At 50.1% G+C, this 18,248-nt stretch overlaps 1 protein-coding gene across 1 annotated transcript in view; it reads left to right on the forward strand.

Moving 5' to 3' along the window:
• The first annotated feature begins 3,701 nt into the window (after positions 1-3,701).
• Positions 3,702-18,248, forward strand: part of LOC140389606 (carboxypeptidase B-like) — a 32,007-nt gene continuing 17,460 nt past the window's right edge. Inside the window, exons 1-7 of the mRNA XM_072473876.1 lie at positions 3,702-3,854; positions 3,967-4,042; positions 4,131-4,255; positions 4,354-4,456; positions 11,193-11,294; positions 11,509-11,613; positions 11,720-11,830. Coding sequence (XP_072329977.1) covers positions 3,727-3,854; positions 3,967-4,042; positions 4,131-4,255; positions 4,354-4,456; positions 11,193-11,294; positions 11,509-11,613; positions 11,720-11,830 — 750 coding nt within the window. The 5' untranslated portion in view covers positions 3,702-3,726. The remainder of the gene's footprint in view (positions 3,855-3,966; positions 4,043-4,130; positions 4,256-4,353; positions 4,457-11,192; positions 11,295-11,508; positions 11,614-11,719; positions 11,831-18,248) is intronic.

Here is an 18,248-nt window from a genome sequence, read left to right on the forward strand (position 1 = left end):
TCTGTATACAGCGAAACCCTATGCTCAACCGCACCCCCCCCTTTCCCCGATCAATCCCTCTCTAATCCCTCGAGGCCCTGAGTGCCGTTACCAGTGGCTCTATTGCTGAGGAACGGGAAGAGCGAGCACCCCTGTCTCCTCCCACCCCAAGCTCACTCGGTTCGTCCGCACACACGCCACCGGCGCCTTATACAGTAACCTCTGGCTGAATCCAAACCTCCCCAATACCTCGAACAAATACGCGCACTCCACCCGATCAAAAACCTTCTTCGCATCCATTGCCACCACTACCTCAACTTCTGCCCCCACCGAAGGCATCATAATCACGTTAAGGAACCTCCGGACATTTTCCAAAAACTGCCTTTCTTTCATAAAACCTGCCTGATCCTCCGAAATCACCCCCGGCACGCAGCCCTGAAGCACCTTCGCCAACAGCTTGGCATCGACATTCAACAATGATATTAGGCAGTATGACCCACACTGCTCCGGGATTCTTTCTAAGAATCAGGGAGATGGAAGCCTGTGACAAAGTAGGAGGGAGTTCCCCCACTTCCCTCGCCTCATTATACGCCCTCACCAGCATTGGCACCAGTTCCGCTACAAATGATTTATAAAACTCCACTGGGACCCATCCGGACCCGGGCCTTCCATGACTGAATTGCCCCCATGCCATCTATTACCTCCCGGAACCCAATTCGTGCCTCCAGGCCCTGCACCCGCCCCTCCTCCACCTTGGGAACTCCAACCCATCCAGGAAACGCCTCATCCCCTCTTCTCCCCTCGGGGGGTTCTGACTCATAAAGTCTCCTCCAGAAGGCCTCAAATACCCCATTCCTCCCTCCGGATCCAACACCATTTTACCCCATTCACCCTCACTCTACCATTTTCCCTTGCCACTGTCTGTTTTCTCAACTGGGTCAGCCTCCCGACTTGCCTTCTCACCATACTCAAACACTTCCCCTCCAGCCCTCCACAACTGCCCCACCGCCTTCCGTGTCAACGCTGCCCCAAACTCCATCTGGAGCCTCCGTCTCTCCATCAATAACCCCTTCTCCGGTGTCTCCATGTACCATCCTCAAGATCTCATCAACCAACCTTGCCCTCTCCTCCCACTCCACCTTCTCCCTATGCGCCCGAATCGAAATAAACTCCCCCCGAACTACAGCCAAACTTTGACAGAACTTTCTGAAATGCTTTAGGAAGAGGATGAAGCGAATTGAAACAGAAATATGATAGCCCAGTTGGTCCTCTAGTTCTATCTATCTAGGGAAGGAGCAGCAGGCAAGAACTGATAGTTCATCACACAATAAGTTCAAGCTCATCCACAGCTGTACCAGTACAAGTAAACAGGGCAACGTTTGCCAAATACATGATTCCAGGCTTGAACAGGGAACAAGGTGTGATGTGCTGTAGTGCAAACAGCAGTCAGATACTTGGCCTCGACACTGTATGGGTATTTGAGCCACAATGCTCCCCAACTCAAATGCCAGCCTCTTCTTGACTGACACCGCCCCGAGTGGAACACCTACCCCACCCATCCCATCCTCAGCCTTGTCTGGTCCCCCAGCCTCAGGTGCATCTCCTGCAGAAACACCACTCCTCAGGTGCGTGAGCACACACGACTGTCTAACTGGCCCATTCAACCCTCACACATTCCATGTGACATGTGACCAGCTGGTCGGTGGGGTGGGTGGGTGGGGGGGGGGGGGTGTCCCCGCCGACCAGCCATACAACTTTGCGGGCCAGCCAGCCCCCGCTCCGTGTGATGTGCCCCTCCAGGCCCACCCTCGAATATCCACCGCCATCTCTCCCTTCCCAACTGTGTCACACCGACCACACCCATGTCAGCAACCCTTCTCCCTTCAACCCCCAAACAAAGAACCAACCTCATCCTTCCCCAAGTCTTCCAACCTCATCCTTCCCCAAGCCTTCTCGCCCCAGCTCACTTCCATTAACTAGCCCACCCAACTAGCCTGGTGGCCCCCGCCCAAGGCCTATAACCTCCATTTCCCTCCAATCCAACCTGCCCTCCCAACCACCAACAGAGAAGGACAAAAAGCACACTCACCATAATCGCTCCTGTGTCGAAACCCACTCCGAATTACCCACCCACGACTTGTTACCATACACACAAAGCTCCTCTCAAAGGCTCGGTGTCCTCTCACTCCTCCCAGTCCATGGTTTCTCACAAAGTTCATTGTCTCCTCCGGTGAGTCAAAATAAAACTCCTGCTTCTGATGAGTCACCCACAAGCGGGCAGGGTACAACACCCCAAACTTCACTCCCTTCTCGAAGAGAGCAGCCTTTAGCCATTTGCACCCGGCTTTCCTCTCCATCAGCTCCACCCCCAGGTCCCGGTAGACCTGCGGCTCACCCCCTTCCCAGGTACAAATCCTGGTCTGCCCCGCCCGCTGAAAAATCTTTTCCTTGTCCAAGAAACGGTGTAACCTCACCTCCATCGCCCTCGGCGGCTTCCTCACCTACGGCTTCCTCCTCAACGCCCTGTGTGTCCAATTCAGATCGAGGGGCCAATCAAAGGCCCCCTCACCCATCAACTGCTCCATCATCCTTGCCACACACTTGGCGGCGTTGGCTCCCTCGATACCCTCCGGCATCCCGGCTATCCTCAAATTCTGCTGCCTGGAGTGATCCTCCAGGTCCTCCAACTTCTTTCTCAGTCTTTTCTGACTGTCTACCGCCATCGCCAAATCCACCGCCAGTGAGGCCATTCGCTCCTTAGGTTTCCCACCACCTCCACCACCTTCCGATTTACCAGGCACTGAGCCTCCAGGGGGTCAGTCACTAGGGGGCATAGGTTTAAGGTCCATGGGGCAAAGTTTAGAGGAGATGTGCGAGGCAGGGTTTTTACACAGAGGGTGGTGAGTGCCTGGAACGCGTTGCCAGGGGAGGTTGTGGAAGCAGATACGTTAACGGCGTTCAAAAGGCATCTTGACAAACACATGGATAGGATGGGTATAGAGGGATACGGCACAAGGAAGTGCTGAGGGTTTTGGCAAAGGTTGGTATCATGACCGGTACAGGCTTGTCGGGCCGAAGGGCCTGTTCCTGTTCTTTGTCCTCTGGCCCACTTTCTCAATCGCCACCCTAAGTGGGTTCCACCACCGTAGCCAGGTCCTCCGAGGCCTTCTTCCTCCGCTGCTGGAACCTATTATTTAAAAAGTCCACCAGTTGCTCCGTTGACCACTGGGCGGGCAGTGCTGTCCCCCTTCCCCTCTGCCATCTTGACCTAAGGCACATCACAGGAACTGCCTTGCTCCAGCTGCTCTCTCTTTCTCTTGGCACTTCACATCCTCTGATCCATGAAAAAGCACAGTGCAAATATACCTTATGCTGACCGGGCCTTTGGTATAACTTGACGCTGCCCGTAGCCAAAGCCAGTGCCCAGTCCCTGCAGTACAGAGCCACCAGCTTCCACATTTTGGCAGAACTTTCTGAAATGCTTCAGATGGAACGAATTGATACAGAAACACGATAGCCCAGTTGGCCCTGGCACCTTTGGTTCTATCTATCTAGGGGAGGAACTACAGGTGGTGAACTGATAGTTCATCACACAAGAGGTTCAAGCTCGTCCACAGCTGTACCAGTACGAGTAAACAGGGCAAGGTTTGCCAAATACCTGAGTATGCAAATTCCAGGCTTGAACAGGGAACAAGGTGCGATGTGCTGTGGTGCAGATACCAGTCAGATATATAGCCTCGACACTGTATGGGTATGAAAATGTTCCACGTCCCGCAAAGGGACTCCGACACTCCCGGGAAAAGCATGGAAAGATTATTTTTCCTGGGTTTTGTTGCCGCCCTTGCGGTCTCAGGTGCTGGGGGGCGATATTATGGGTGAGGATTTCTCTGGATGAGCCGGTTCTGAAGAGGGGCGGGGGGGGGGGGGGGGTGCGTGGAATCTATCTTGCGAACTAAATCTGACATTTCGTTTCTGTTTTGTTGAAAGGGATAAAGTTTTGCGTCTGCAGCCGGAAATTGAAGAGCACCTACAGTTTATAAAGAATGTGTCCCGTTCTGCGAAGGTATGTTTCATGTTGTTATTTCACTGGCCAATGTGTAATTAAGTTTGATGGAATGAAAACATTAATTGTGTTATTGATGTGTTCACAGGTTGATTTTTGGAAGCCACATTCGGTTGAGCTGGTGACCACAAACAGGAGTGTGGATTTCAGGGTGGATGCTGATCGGGTCTCAGATCTTCAGGCTGGACTGGAGAAGATTGGATTGAAATATGAGTTAGTTTCAGATCCTGTGTTGACTTTCACTGAACATTATAATCACACAAGTACACCTTTTAATTCAGAAAGAGAGAGTAACATTGTATCTTTTACAGGGTATTAATTGACAACCTGCAGACCTTGATTGAGAACCAGTTTGACCGCAAGGCATCTCGATCACTCGACTACAGTTATGAAAGTTATCATAATTGGGATCAGGTAAGCACCAGTGTTTGTAATATTTTTTTCGAAAAAGTGCTCGGTTAGATGTTTGCCAGGTTTCTCTTAACTCTTTCAGTTCATGCCTAATATCACAATAACAATGTTTGCTGTTGGATTAGTCCAGGAAAATTGATCCAGATATATAAATTGGACTTGAATGCATGTATTAACTGTTGCAAGGGCTGTTCCAATTGATTCCCTTATTTCCAAATTCTTTTCCTTTGTGGTGATCATTTTTGATCCATGGATGTTTAATAGACGTTTACCTTTAAGTCGAGCAGAAGAAGTGAGGAACTCAAAAGTTACAATATAGCACACTATGCTATTGGAGATTTTTGGCGGGATTCTCCGTCCTGGCTCGACCGGATTGCATGCCCCGATGGGACAGGGAATCGCAAGTCGGGGCAAAACACTGCGGTGCTCCGACCCCGCTGGTGGCGTGAACGAGGTACCTGACCGCACGTCAGCCGGAGCATGTAAATGAATGGGGTCTTAAGGACCCATTTGCATCCATTTAGTGAGCCCATCACCCGATGATCCGTCCCGCCATGATTCTCCAGTCCCCACTGCCTGGAATCACATAGGCACGGATCATTTGTGGTTTCTACCAACATGGCCCTGGAGTGCTGGACCTCGCGGTGGACCAAAGGGGTAACTCCCCCCAAGGAGTTATGGTAGAGATCATCTGAGCCCAACCAAAGACCAACCCCCCCCCCCACAATGCACTGCGTGCCCACCCCATCTACCAGAGCCCCCCCCCCCCCCCCCACACACACACCCCTCACCATAAGGACTCCTATAATGGGGAGACCCCTCCCCCCCGGGACCCCTGCAATACGGAGACCGCTGGGGCCCCTTCAATGTGGAGACCCCCAGTGACCCCTGTAATAAGGAGACCCCCACAGGGATCCCTATAATAGGGAGACCCTCCCAGACTCCTGTAATAAGGAAATTCCCCCCCAGTGACCCCTGTAATAGGGAGACCAACCACAGGAACCCCAGCAATAGGTAGACTCCCTCTGGACCCCCCACACAGACCCCACACCCCAAAAAGGGGTTCCTGCCTGGAACCTAGAGGGCAGTCCAAACAGGGTAGTGAGAAGAATTACAGCAGTAACAGAGAAGCTCCATTGACCACACCAAAGAGAGGTAAGTACAGTGCAATCACACACTTAAGTGATTGGAATGCACTTAGTGCTTGGAATGCACTTATCTCTCTTTGGTGTGGTCAATGTTTGTAAATACTGGGGTTTCACCATTTAGGCCGCTGAACCATGAAAGGAGATGAAGGAATCAAAGATGCAGATGGTTTATAGAAGTTGTCAATCACAGACCACTGCTAGAAAGCTATGAATGGCTTGCAGCTAATGGATCTGTGGGAACCAGACACAGGTCAGAGCTGTTCTCCTTCCAGGAATGGACATGTGGAGCTTCAAGGGAAGAGTTACAGCTGTTAATCTTCTCACTGCCCCTGCCAGCACTCCTGTTTAACTTCCAGACCAGTGTCTCTTTTCTGTGTGTAGGGTTGGGAGTCTGTTGGGGTTCTCCCTTTAGGCAGGATGTCCCTGTGGGGGTCCCACAGTTACAGGAGTCTTTGTGGGGGGATCCCTTTGGCCAGGGGACACCTGGAGGATCCCCCTATTACAGGGTTCCCTGTGAGTGGTGGGTCTCCCTACTTCAAGGGTCCCTATGGGGGTCTCCTTAATACAGGGGTCCCTGTAGGGGGTCCCTCTAGAACTGGAATCCCTGTGGGGTTCCCTCTATTACAGGGGTCCCTGTGGGGGTCTCCATATTACAGGGATTCCTGGGAGGAGGCTGGATCACCCCCATAGTTGGGGGTATGGGGGGGGATGACCCAGGTAATCCAGGGGGTGGGGGGGCTGCTGTGTGGTGCAGCAGGGAAGTTCAGATGGCCGGCCGCGAGACCTCGCAATCCAGCCGCTCGCTCAACTTGGGAATGCCTTGTATTCCATGGGAACACTGAACTGCTCAAAGGTTTGCGCTCCCAGGGGGATTGTAAACCAGTTGCAATTCACCTCTGGTGGGAGAACATAGGATGGGATTCTCTGTTGCCCGACAGCGAAATCAGGAACGGTGATCGGGCGGAGAATGGCTCCCGATGCCGAAATCAGGGAAATCAGCGTGACGCTGGGCCGTGATGCTCTGCCCCCTCAAAATCGGCGCCATTGGGACACGCGCTAATTTGCAACCCCGTTGGGATGTCCTTGGCCGGTCCACCTGCGATGCTCCGCCTCCGATGCGCCGAGTGCTCGATGACGCAGGCCACGTGTGCTCTCTGCGGTTGGAAGCCTGGCTTGCCGGCTGCGGGGAGAGAGAGAGGGGGCATACGGACAGTGTCCAGGGCTGCCACAGTGAGCTGGGATCTGTGCCGCTGGCCAGCGAGCTTCTCCCAGGGCTGAGGGTGGTAGTGGGGGAGGGGAGGGGTTGTGGCCAGGAGGTGAGCTGTGGAGACGGGGTGTGCGGGTAGCAGTCCAGTACGGCTGGCGTCATCTTGTCTCGCGCGACCGGTGCGTGTGTGGGGTTGTAGGCGTATGAGTGGCTGCAACTCCTCAGCCCTGCGCATGTGCAGCATGGGACCCAGTGATTCTCCAAGCCTTTTCCGTGATTCCACGGGTGTTTCACGCCGCGCCGGTGCTAGCCCCTCACCGGTAGTGGAATCGAAGAGGATATGTGCCAATTTTCCCATTGTGAAACACCACGGATCCTCCGTTGGTGTGTCACTTAGCCTCAGGAACGATGAATCCAGCCCATAGTCTCTCAAATGGAGAGTTCCGTGCTTAGCTTTCTAACAGAAAAACGCAGACTTTCAGGTACCTGAGAAATTGGAGGGATTCAATTCGATTGGTTGGCTGGTGGAATGAATTGGCCAAAAGCCGTATTCTGCCCGGCAACAGGCGGTGATTGGGTCCTACCTATGTGGGATTATTTCCAGAAAAGGACAGTCGGGTCCTGGATGCAGAGAGAAGAAGCTGTGAGCTGCCGTCTGTCTCTCTAGCCATCATGGGCAGGATTCTCCGGTCTACGACGCTAAATTTGCATTCGGCGATCGGCCAGACAATCCCCGTTTGTGCCGAAATCGCGGGCGGCGCCGCATTTGCGGTGCTCCCCTCCCTCAAAAACAGCATACTCGGGGAGTACGCCACATGCTGTCAGGCTGGCCTCAAGACATTACCTGAGGCCCTCCCCTGATGCTCCGCCCCTGAGGGACTGAGTTCCCGATGGCGCGGAACACTTATGGTATCTTTTTCATGGACTCCGCGTGGCGGCTGTGGACTGTGTCCAGCGCTGCCACAGTCAGGGGGGGAGCTGTGCTGCTGGCCGGGGGGCGGGGGTGGGGGCTTCGGCGAGGGCTCGGGGGACTGGTGGGGGGTGATCTGGGGTTGCGAAGGGGGTTACCAGGGGACATTATTTGGCAGGCCGGGTCCACGCGCAGCCGACGCCATATTGCATGGCATGGCCGCCGCAGGCTGCCACCGTGCGCATGCGCTGCCAGACCCGGCCATTCTCCGGCCATATCCACTGTACTTGTACTTGTACAGTTGTAGCAAGACTTCCCGACTCTTACACTCCAACTCCCTTGAAATAAGGGTCAATATTTCATTAGCCTTACTCATTGCCTGCTCCGCCTGTGTGTTAACTTTGTGTTTTGTGCACAAGTACCCCCAAGTCCCTTTGTGTTGCAGCGTTCTCCCGTTTGTCTGCACTGAAATAATACTCTGTTCTTTTGCTCTCCCTTCCAAAATAGAACAACCTCACATTTTCCCACATTATACTCCATTTGGCAACTTTTTGCCCACTTACTTAATCAATCAATATCTCTTTGTAATCTGTTAGTGTCCTTCTCAAACTTGCCTTTTCACCTGTTTTTGTGGCATCTGCAAATTTGTCTTTTACTCTGAGGTCACTTATTACACCTGCCTCATTACCCATTACCAGATCCAAGATAATCTGTTCCCTGGTTGCTCTGGGAAACTTTCCCTAATGCACGCTATGAATCCAAATCCAATCAACATGAAGATTAAAGTCACCCATAATTATTGCTCTTTTATTTTTTACATGCTCCTATTATTTGTTGACTTGTACCCTTTCCTACAGTGTAGCCACTGTTTGGGGTCTATACATGACTCCTATCAATGTCTTCTTCCCCTTACTGTTTTTTTTACCTCCACCCAAATGGACTCTACACCATTTAACAGCACTTTTGATCACCCCTTCCATCACTTTAGTGATGATGGATAGTAGACTGATAGGGCGGTAATTGGCAGGGTTGGATTTGTCCTGTTTTTCATGGACAGGACATACCTGTACCCAATTTTCTACATTACCGGATGACAATGTTATAGCTGCTGCTGATGGCCCAAAGTGCCTCATGGATGGCCAGCCTTGAATGACTAAATCTGATTGAAGCCTATCCCATTTAGCACGGTGGTAATACGATGGAGGACATCCTTAATGTGAATACCGGACCTTGTCTCCACAAGGACTATGCGGTGTTCACTCGTACCAATACTGCCATGGACAGATAGATCTGCGGCAGGCAGGTTGATGAGGGTGTGTGGAATTTGCACGTTCCCCCTGTGTCTGGGTTTCGTCCGGGTGCTCCGGTTTCCTTTCACAGTCCAAAGATGTACAGGTTAGGTGGATTGGCCATGCCAAATTGCCCCTTAGTGTCCAAAAGGTGAGGTGGAGCTACTGGGTTATGGGGATAGGATGGAGGCATGGGCATAAGAAGGTGTTCTTTCTAAGGGCCAGTGCAGACTCGATGGGCTGAATGGCCTCCTTCTGCACTGTAAATTCTATGATGAGGTCAAGTATGTTTTTCCTATCGCTTCTCGGCCTTTTGGCTAAGATGAGCGTGAGGTCAGGTATAATGCCTGGATCTGGGGACCATGAATTGGATTCAATTTAAATTGGTTTTTGGAGCAGACAAGGAGCTGGATTAAGGGTTTGCCCCTCTCCACACTCTGAGCCCTGGCTTTGTAACTCTGATAAAATAATTTTTTGAAAGTATGTTTTTCCTATAGGACCAGGCCAGCTCGGTTTATTATGATGCTACCGAGCCACTCTTGATGATGGACATTGCAGTCCCCCATCCAGAGTACATAACAGTGCTACCAATGTGCCACATCTGGTAAAGACCCTTCCATTGTGTGTCACAGATCAGTACGGATAAACTGAACTAAATCAGGAGGGAGAGATTGGAGGTTGTGGCTGAAGGCTTGGTCAGAAAGACAATTTGCGAAAGATTTTAATGAGGTGAGAGAGGTTTAGTGAATGCATTGCAAAGTTGACCGAAAGTCCCGCCAACAATGAGGGGGAGAAGGAATGGGAGGAATTCATATTAATGGTTTGGACTTTGGTATCCTAAACTAAAATTCTAAATTTGCAGACGAGACTAAAATGGTGGAATAATCATTATTGAGGAGGACTGTCCCAAATTTGAGGAGGATATTTTTGAACCTACAGAATGGGCAAATAATTGTCAAATGGAGTTCAAATGGAGTTCATTTTGGTGGGAGGAATAGGAAGATCCCTTATTACTTGGAAAGAACAAACCTCAGGGATGTAGAGGAACAAAAGGATCATGGATTACAGATACATCAAAACTAATAGTTGTGTCACAAGCGAGGCCATGAAAATAGCCTGCTTTACACTGGGCTTTTGATCGAGGGATCAACATTCAAAGTAGGAGAGTTATCCTGTATCTAGAACGCAGTTAGTGTACTGCATATAGTTCTGGGTGCCATATTATAAAACCGATATAGAAACACTGGAGAGGGTGCAGAGAAGATTTACTAGGATGATACCAGAAATGCAATGGGTGTACACATCAGGAATGGATTGTCAGGCTGGCTCTCTTTCCCCTGAATAAAAGAAAGGTGAAGGGTGACCTGACAGATTAGGTTCTGGTAGAGTGGATACAAGGTGATGTTTTCCATCTGTGGGGTGGAGCATATCGAGAGGCCCCCAGGGTCACCACAAAATCCAATTAAAAGTTCAGAAGAAACTCCTTTACCCAAAGTTGTGGTGAGAATGGAACTCATTTCCACAGCGAATGGTTGAAACCAAAAGTATGGACGCATTTCAAGGAAAACCAGACAAGCATGTGAGGAAGAAGAAAAAGGAGAGTTACGATGGTGCACCTCGAGAAAGATGGAGGGGAGGTTCAAGTTCAGCATATACACTGGCATTGACTGTTTTGAGTTGAATGGCCTGTTTCTGTACTGCATATCCTGTGCAATTCCTTGAAAATACAAAAGGAGGATCTATGATTGGAGGAGATTGCATAGTTGGGTCATGGAGGTGCTAGAACACACATGGGTCTTAAGGGGGAGGGATGCTTTACTACCCAGTGGAACTTGCAGAATACGAGTGCCCTTCGATAAATAGGGCGGGAGAACCAGAAACAATGTTCACTTTGTATAAATAGAATCGGGCAGTAAGGCATCACTATAGAAGATCCGGTACAGAACTACTGGAGCTGTTTTTAATACTAAGTATAAAATGAAGTAAGTTTTTGTTTTTGACCAGCTCGGTGTGGATTCTTCGTGCCCTGTCCAAAAGCGGGTAAGACATACATGAATGAGTTCGGGAGGAATGGGCATTCTGGATAAGATGTATTCACATATCTTCCTTCAAATAGCAAAAGACATGCATGCAAAGTATGAAAAAATATTTCCAGTGTCTGTTAAGATGTGATAATCGATTGCAGATCGAATCTTGGACTGCTACCATCGCTGATGAAAACCCAAACCTAATTTCTCGGTTGGAAATTGGACGGAGCTATGAGGACCGACCCATCTATCTCCTCCGGGTAAGATCACATGTTCCATACTTTATTTCTGCTATGACAGTTTCTGTTCTCCCCCGCCCCCCCCCCCCCCCATTCCCCGCCCCGCCCGCCCCCCGCACACTGCTGAGACACGACAGGAGGCTCACCCTTTGCGAAGGCATGATAAGGTCTGTGCTTGCACTGATATAGCAACCTTACGGAATTATGTTGTGAGTGCGCCAATCTCTTGTTACAGGTTGGCAACAGAACAGGTTCTTTGAAGCCTGCCATCTTCTTGGACTGTGGAATCCATGCCAGGGAGTGGATTTCCCCAGCATTTTGCCAGTGGTTCGTGAAAGAGGTCAGTGATGGAAACACATCCATAGCACTTTCAGGAATTTTCTTGAATTGATAGTGCGAATCATGCTCCAGGGACATTGAATAAAAATGGCTTATACATTCCACAGGCCATTAGAAATTTTGGAACAAGATCTACCCTGGACACGCTTGTCAATGAGTTGGATTTTCTGGTTGTTCCTGTTGTAAATGTAGATGGTTATTCCTATTCTTGGACAAAGGTAAGAATCAAATGGGCAAAATATTTTGAAGGTATTAGTTCCTGTTGCATGTGTAATACTGATTTAAAGGCACCAATCGCTCATAAGGGATTGAGTAAACATGTTGTGGGTTCAGTTATTAAGTCTAGGCACATGTGAACAGATAGATATTCATGGTCGGAAAGCCTGAAGACTAGCAGGTGTGTGTTCTACTTGAAGCAAAAACTAAACTAAAATTGCTTCGCATGACACACTTTTCTCGTGATGTGCTGCTATCCCTCAAAGGCATATTACAACAGTTCTAACTGCATTGGATTGCAATTTCCTTGCTCCATTCTTATATATCCAGTCAAAGCCTAGAGAGCCGCTTGCGATGACCACTTTTCCTGCAGTCATGGCATTGGCCATGAAGTCCAGCCAGGATTTCTCGTTGGGTACAATCCCGTTGATGTCACTACTAGACAGTCAGGTCCCAGAATGGAAGCCTGGTGTAATAGATTGTAACTTTTATTTTTTGCTTAGAGACATGGATGAACGGAGCCACAAACCCGCTAATTAAATTTTAACAAAAGAATAAAACATTTTTTAAGCATTAAAAGACTGACTATATTACCAAAGTCCTTCACCCCACCTATATATTCACAGATGTAATTTTAAGGATAACACAAATTGCAAAGTGTATCTTGTACTATAATGTTCTCGGTAAGTACACAGTCCATGTAAACCAACAGGCCAGCTGTGGTCAGACACACCAAGTGGCAGATGCCACTCAATAGAACCTCTGTGGATTTCTCATCTAATCCCCCAGATGTCTGTCATTCTAAAGAGCCAACTGGGCTCACTGGAACTCTGGGTTTCTAAACTTTATTCTTGAAGAAACACACCTTGGAATTTTCTCCCAAACAAGGATTTATCTTGGGTGCCTTCACCAAGAATCAACTTCCAGGATTTCAATCTCTCCATTCAGTATTCCTCTGCCTTGGATTTCCAAGGCAATTTCTCAGTATGCAGCCATGCCAACAGAACACCACTGCTTCACAGGGTATATTAAGGTGTCACCAACCTTAGGATTACTTCAAGTGTCTGGCTTCTTGCTGGCTGACTTCTCCAGGTCTGCACCTTTTAACTCTCCCTTTAACTGGGAGCCTCTCTCTGCTCCTTCCTTTAACTTGCGTCAACAGTATCTTGTTCCGATTCCAGTTATAATCACCTTTGACTTCAGTTATCCTGGGACTTCTCTTTCATTCCCTGGTTTTTAGAACTATCTGTTCTTTAACTTCTGAGACTTGCTTTCTGCCCCTTATTCCATCGCCCTGCCTCTCTGCTGACCGTTTCTGTGAAAGCTGCTTTCATCTCAGAAACTTGTGGTTTCAACTGAACCACAAGTGTTTAAGTTTATGGTGTGGCCCCTGGGTGTGAAGAAACAGCTCAATCTTTCTTTAAATCCCATTTGTTTTCACATTGTAAAACCTTTAATTACAATTCAGGCACAGTTTAAAGTGCCTAAAACCCACAGGGATGCAGGCATCTTTGGTTAACATGAAGCTCACTAATGTTTTAACCCTTTCTTATACAGAAGCACAAAATTGAACTTACTTGAAGCAAAACCTTGTTTCTAGTACTCACAAATGCAAATATAATTACCTAAAACTATCTCTCTTTCCTGACACTTGGGCTGTGCCCAAATTATCATCTACCTGCTAACTCTCAGTGGCATCACCTGAAAAAACATCTGATTACAGAAAGCCGATGACTCCATTTCCCTCTCTGGCCACTGTTTGAAGATGAATATGACTGCTCATAACCTTTGGTATTCTATTGAACTCTGAGGTGAACTTCTGACCCCGTATCCTCCTTGTCACTCATACCACCCACTTACACCCAAAAAATATTCCCGAGTCCTTAATTACTTATATTACTAAAGTGTTGGTGGTCACAAAATCTTCAATGACTGTTTTCAATAGTCTTATTATCATTGGAAACATAAATGGATACTTTTGTGAGGGCCACGAAGAATCCAGCACAAGTTGAAGGACAGAAAGAATTAACATTTATTTACAATAACATATATATGTATATATATACACAACAGCAGCAACTTTCCTTGCTGCTCACTCTCCTCTAGCCGGTTCCAAACTGGCCAGCTTTATTTATGCAGGGGATCTGCTAATGATTTCTCCGCCCCCCCTCATTGGGGAAGCTCATACTCCCAAAGGATTGTGGGATTGCCATTAGTCCCCAGCCAGTGGTAAGCAGGCAGGTTATAACATCCCTCCCCCCCAAAGTCCAAGGAATCCACCGAAGACTCTGGCGAAGGAGGGCGTCGGACTCATTTTGCCGCAGGCTCGACACCATTTGCACAAGGCGCTGGATCAGGCGGCGTGTAACGAGACGGAGAGCGGCACTTCCATGATGACGGCGTAACGGTTGTGCATCCACAGCCCGTGGGCCCGAGAATTCCCCCTCTGAGGCGTCCTGTGTCTCCATCTCTGAGTTGGAGTCTGCTGCCTCCTCATCTTGACGTCTCTATCTCCACGCGGTTCTGCACCGACCTGCGCAGGCTTTGAGTGAGGCACCAGAGGAAGATTGTGAGGAATACTTTCCACTGTGTCTTGTCTCTGTGGTTGTAGAAATGAGCTCCGGGGGCGTGGAATCTTTGGGAGGGATGGTCTTCTGGACCGAACGTGGTCTACATGCTTGCACTGGAGACGACCCTGGGCTTGCACCTGGTAAGCGATAGGGCCCGTTTGGCGAAAGATTATGCCAGGGACCCACTGGGCACCACCAGCAAAATTCCGAACGAACACTGGGTCACCGGGCGCAAACTGCCGAATCGGCCGATGCTGAGAAAAACCATGTCCCTGCCGTTCTTGTGTGCGGCGTACTTTTGCGCCAATGTCCAGGAAAATCATGCTAAGGCGGGTGCAAAGTGTCCGGCCCATGAGGAGTTCTGCGGGAGCGACCCCAGTCACTGCATGTGGGGTGGTCCTATATGAAAACAAAAAACGAGCCAATCTCGTGTCCATCGACACAGAAGACTACTTCTTTAGGCCTCGTTTGAATGTCTACACTGCGTGCCCCGCCAACCCATTTGAAGCCGGGTGGTAAGGGGCAGCGCAGATATGGCATATGCCGTTCATCTTCATGAACCTCGCAAACTCCTAACTTGTGAACGGTGTGCCATTGTCTGTGACCAGCACCTCGGGGAGGCCAGGCGTACTGAAAGACAAACACATCCTCTCGATTGTTGTGCAGGACATTGTGCCTACCTCCTTATGCACCTCTAGCCATTTAGACTGCGCATCGATTAATAGAAGGAACATGGATCCTTGAAAAGGGCCGGTGAAATCCGCATGCAAGCGCGCCCAAGGCCTTCCTGGCCATTCCCAGTGATGTAGGGGCGTGGCTGGCAGAAGCTCCTGATGCTCCTGGCAAATGGAGCAGTTTTGGGCCACCTTCTCAATGTCGGTGTCGAGGCCTGGCCACCAGACATAACTCTTGGCCAACATTTTCATTTTGGTCACACCCGGATGCCCATTGTGCAAGTGTCTTAGTATCAGCTCCTGTCCTTTTTCCGGGACAATCACATGCGTTCCCCACAAGAGGATACTATCTTCCACACTAAATTCTGACAGCTTGGAAAATGCCCGCAACTCGCCTGGGAGCTGTCTATGCTGCCCACCATACAGGACTATGTGCCGAACCTTTGACAGGATTGGCTCCGTCTGGGTCCACTCACGGATCTGTGATGCCGTGACAGGCAAGGTGTCTATAAAATTTAGGGTTGCAACCACCTCACCGGTCGTGGGGGTCGACATGGGGCCGATCGATAAAGGCAATCGGCTCAGTGCGTCGGCATTTGCTATCTGGGTTCCTGGTTTGTGCTCCAGAGAATACTCGTAGGCAGCAAGCAACAAAGCTCAGCGCTGGATCCGTGTGGAAACAATGGGCGGTATTGGCTTATCCTCTCTGAAAAGTCCCAGCAGAGGCTTATGATCAGTCACGATAGTGAAATGGCAGCCATACACGTACTGGTGGAAGCATTTCACCGCAAAGACCACTGCCAGGCCCTCCTTCTCGATCTGGGCATACTTCTTTTCCACTGCAGTCAATGTGCGGGAGGCGAAAGCTATCAGCGGCTCAGCCCCGTTCTCCATCTTGTGGGACAGGACGGCCCCAATACCATACGGGGATGCATCACATGTGATGAGCAAAGGTTTTCCAAGATCATAGTGGGTTAGTAACCCAGACGACGACAATTGTTGTATTACCCGCCGGAAAGCGGTTTCTTGCGGCTGACCCCAAACCCAGATTCTTCTTTAGCAGGAAGTGCAACGGGGCCAGCGTAGTTGCCAGATTGGGGAGGAACTTCCCGTAATAGTTTACGAGGCCGAGAAAAGAAAGAAGATGCGAAGTGTCGTTTGGGACGGGGGCCTGTTGAATTGCGCGGACCTTCTCTGCGACCGGGTGCATACCTTCGCGGTCCATCCGATGACCCAAGTCGACTACTTCCTTCGCCTGAAAGACGCACTTTGCATGACGTAAATGGACTCCGGCCTCCGAAAAGCATCTAAGGACAGCCTCCAAATTTTCCTGCTCCGACGTCCCTGCAATCAGAACGTTATCTAGGTAGATAGCGACACGCGGTAAACCTCTCAAAATGCCCTCCATGACGCGTTGAAAAATATCGCAGGCAGAGGATACTCCAAAGGGCAACCATGTATATTCATACAGGCCCTGGTGTGTATTAATCGTTACATATGGCCGGGAGGCAAGGTCCAGCTCCAACTGCAGGTAGGCGTGACTCATATCTAATTTTGTGAACGAGAGTCCAGCTGCAAGCTTCGCGTAGAGATCCTCTATGCAAGGCATTGGATATCGGTCAAGTCGGGAAGCTGTATTCACTGTAGGTTTATAGTCGCCTCACAAGCGAACTGTGGCATCTGGCTTCATTACAGGTACAATTGGTGCTGCCCAGTCAGCGAAACGGCCTGATAATACCCAAAGTCTCCAAACGAGTGAGCTTCCCTTCTACCTTCTCGAGCAAGGTGTAAGGCACCGGGCGCGCCCTGAAATTTCACGGCTTGGCTCCTGGTTCGACTTGGATATGGGCTACGGCCCCTTTTATTTTCCCCAAACCGGGCTGGAATACATCTGGGTATCGTCCTAGCACTTCAGTCAACCCTTCAGAAACTGTTTGGAGGATGTGCTGCCACTACAGCCGCAAATAGCGCAGCCAGTCCCGACTCAACAGGCTGGGTCCGTGGCCGCGCACCACGATAAATGGAAATCGCCCCTCCTGGCATCCATAAAAAACAGAGGTCATTGTAGTTCCTGCAATGTCCAATGGTTCCCCCGTGTGGGTGGCCAACCTGGCCTGTGAGTCGGTTAATGTAAGGGTCTGTATACCCTGCTTGATGCGGTCAAATGTCCTCTGGGCGATCACGGAGACCGCTGCGCCAGTGTCCAACTCCATCTGAAGCGGGTGACCATTGACCCGTACTGTCACCTTAATGGAGGCCACACGGGGAGCTGCCACACAATGCAGCTGTAGGCAATCGTCCTCCGTCTCCACGTCCTCGGGAGTAGTCGCCGCAGGTTCATCCAAATGGAAGGTATGGTCCCTGGGCAGGCCTCAGTTTCTGTTGGAACGACGGCGCCTCTGGCGCCCCCAGGACCGGCGTCCGCGAAGGGGTCGGCGCCCACAAGTCTGACATGGTCATGGCTCCTCATCCATTGGTTCTGGAGAAGGCTCCCTTCGGGGAGGAATGTCCGACGGTCATTGGCGTCGATCCGGATGCCGCCTCGTCCAAGGTTTCGCAGGGGTGCAGGGGGACACTTTCGGACGGAAGGGGTTGCGTGCCCCAAGGCACGCACCTCCATTCCCTGTAGTTCCTGCACTCCCCGTTCTGCGCTCTCTCGGGACAATACTATTTGAATGTCCTGTTGAAAAGTCAATGTTGGCTCAGCTAACAACTTTCTCTGGGTGGCCGCATTGTTAATACCGCAAACCAAACGGTCGCGTAACATTTCTGACAAGGTCTCACCATAGTCACAGTACTTCGCAATCCTGCATAGCCTGGATAGAAACTCAGCAAAGGATTCTCCTGGGGTCCTCTCAGTGGTATTAAACCGGTAACGTTGGACTATCGTAGATGGGGTTGGGTTAAAATGTTGCCCCAACTAAGTTCACAAGTCCATCAAACATTTTGGTGTCTGGCGCAGCTGGGTATGTAAGGCTCCTAATCACCCCAAACGTATGCGGGCCGCAGGCGGTGAACAATATCACCGCCTGGCGCTCGTTTTCGATGATGTTGTTTGCCCGGACGTTGTGCGTACTGGTTTCAGCTTTCCAGCTTTCCCGCGCAGCGTCAAAAACATCCAAACGTCAATACATTGTGTAATGTAATACATTGTGAAATGACTTGGTGTAATAGAA

The sequence above is a fragment of the Scyliorhinus torazame genome, chromosome 14 (genome assembly GCF_047496885.1).
Source record: "Scyliorhinus torazame isolate Kashiwa2021f chromosome 14, sScyTor2.1, whole genome shotgun sequence".
In the NCBI taxonomy this organism is placed as follows: domain Eukaryota; kingdom Metazoa; phylum Chordata; class Chondrichthyes; order Carcharhiniformes; family Scyliorhinidae; genus Scyliorhinus; species Scyliorhinus torazame.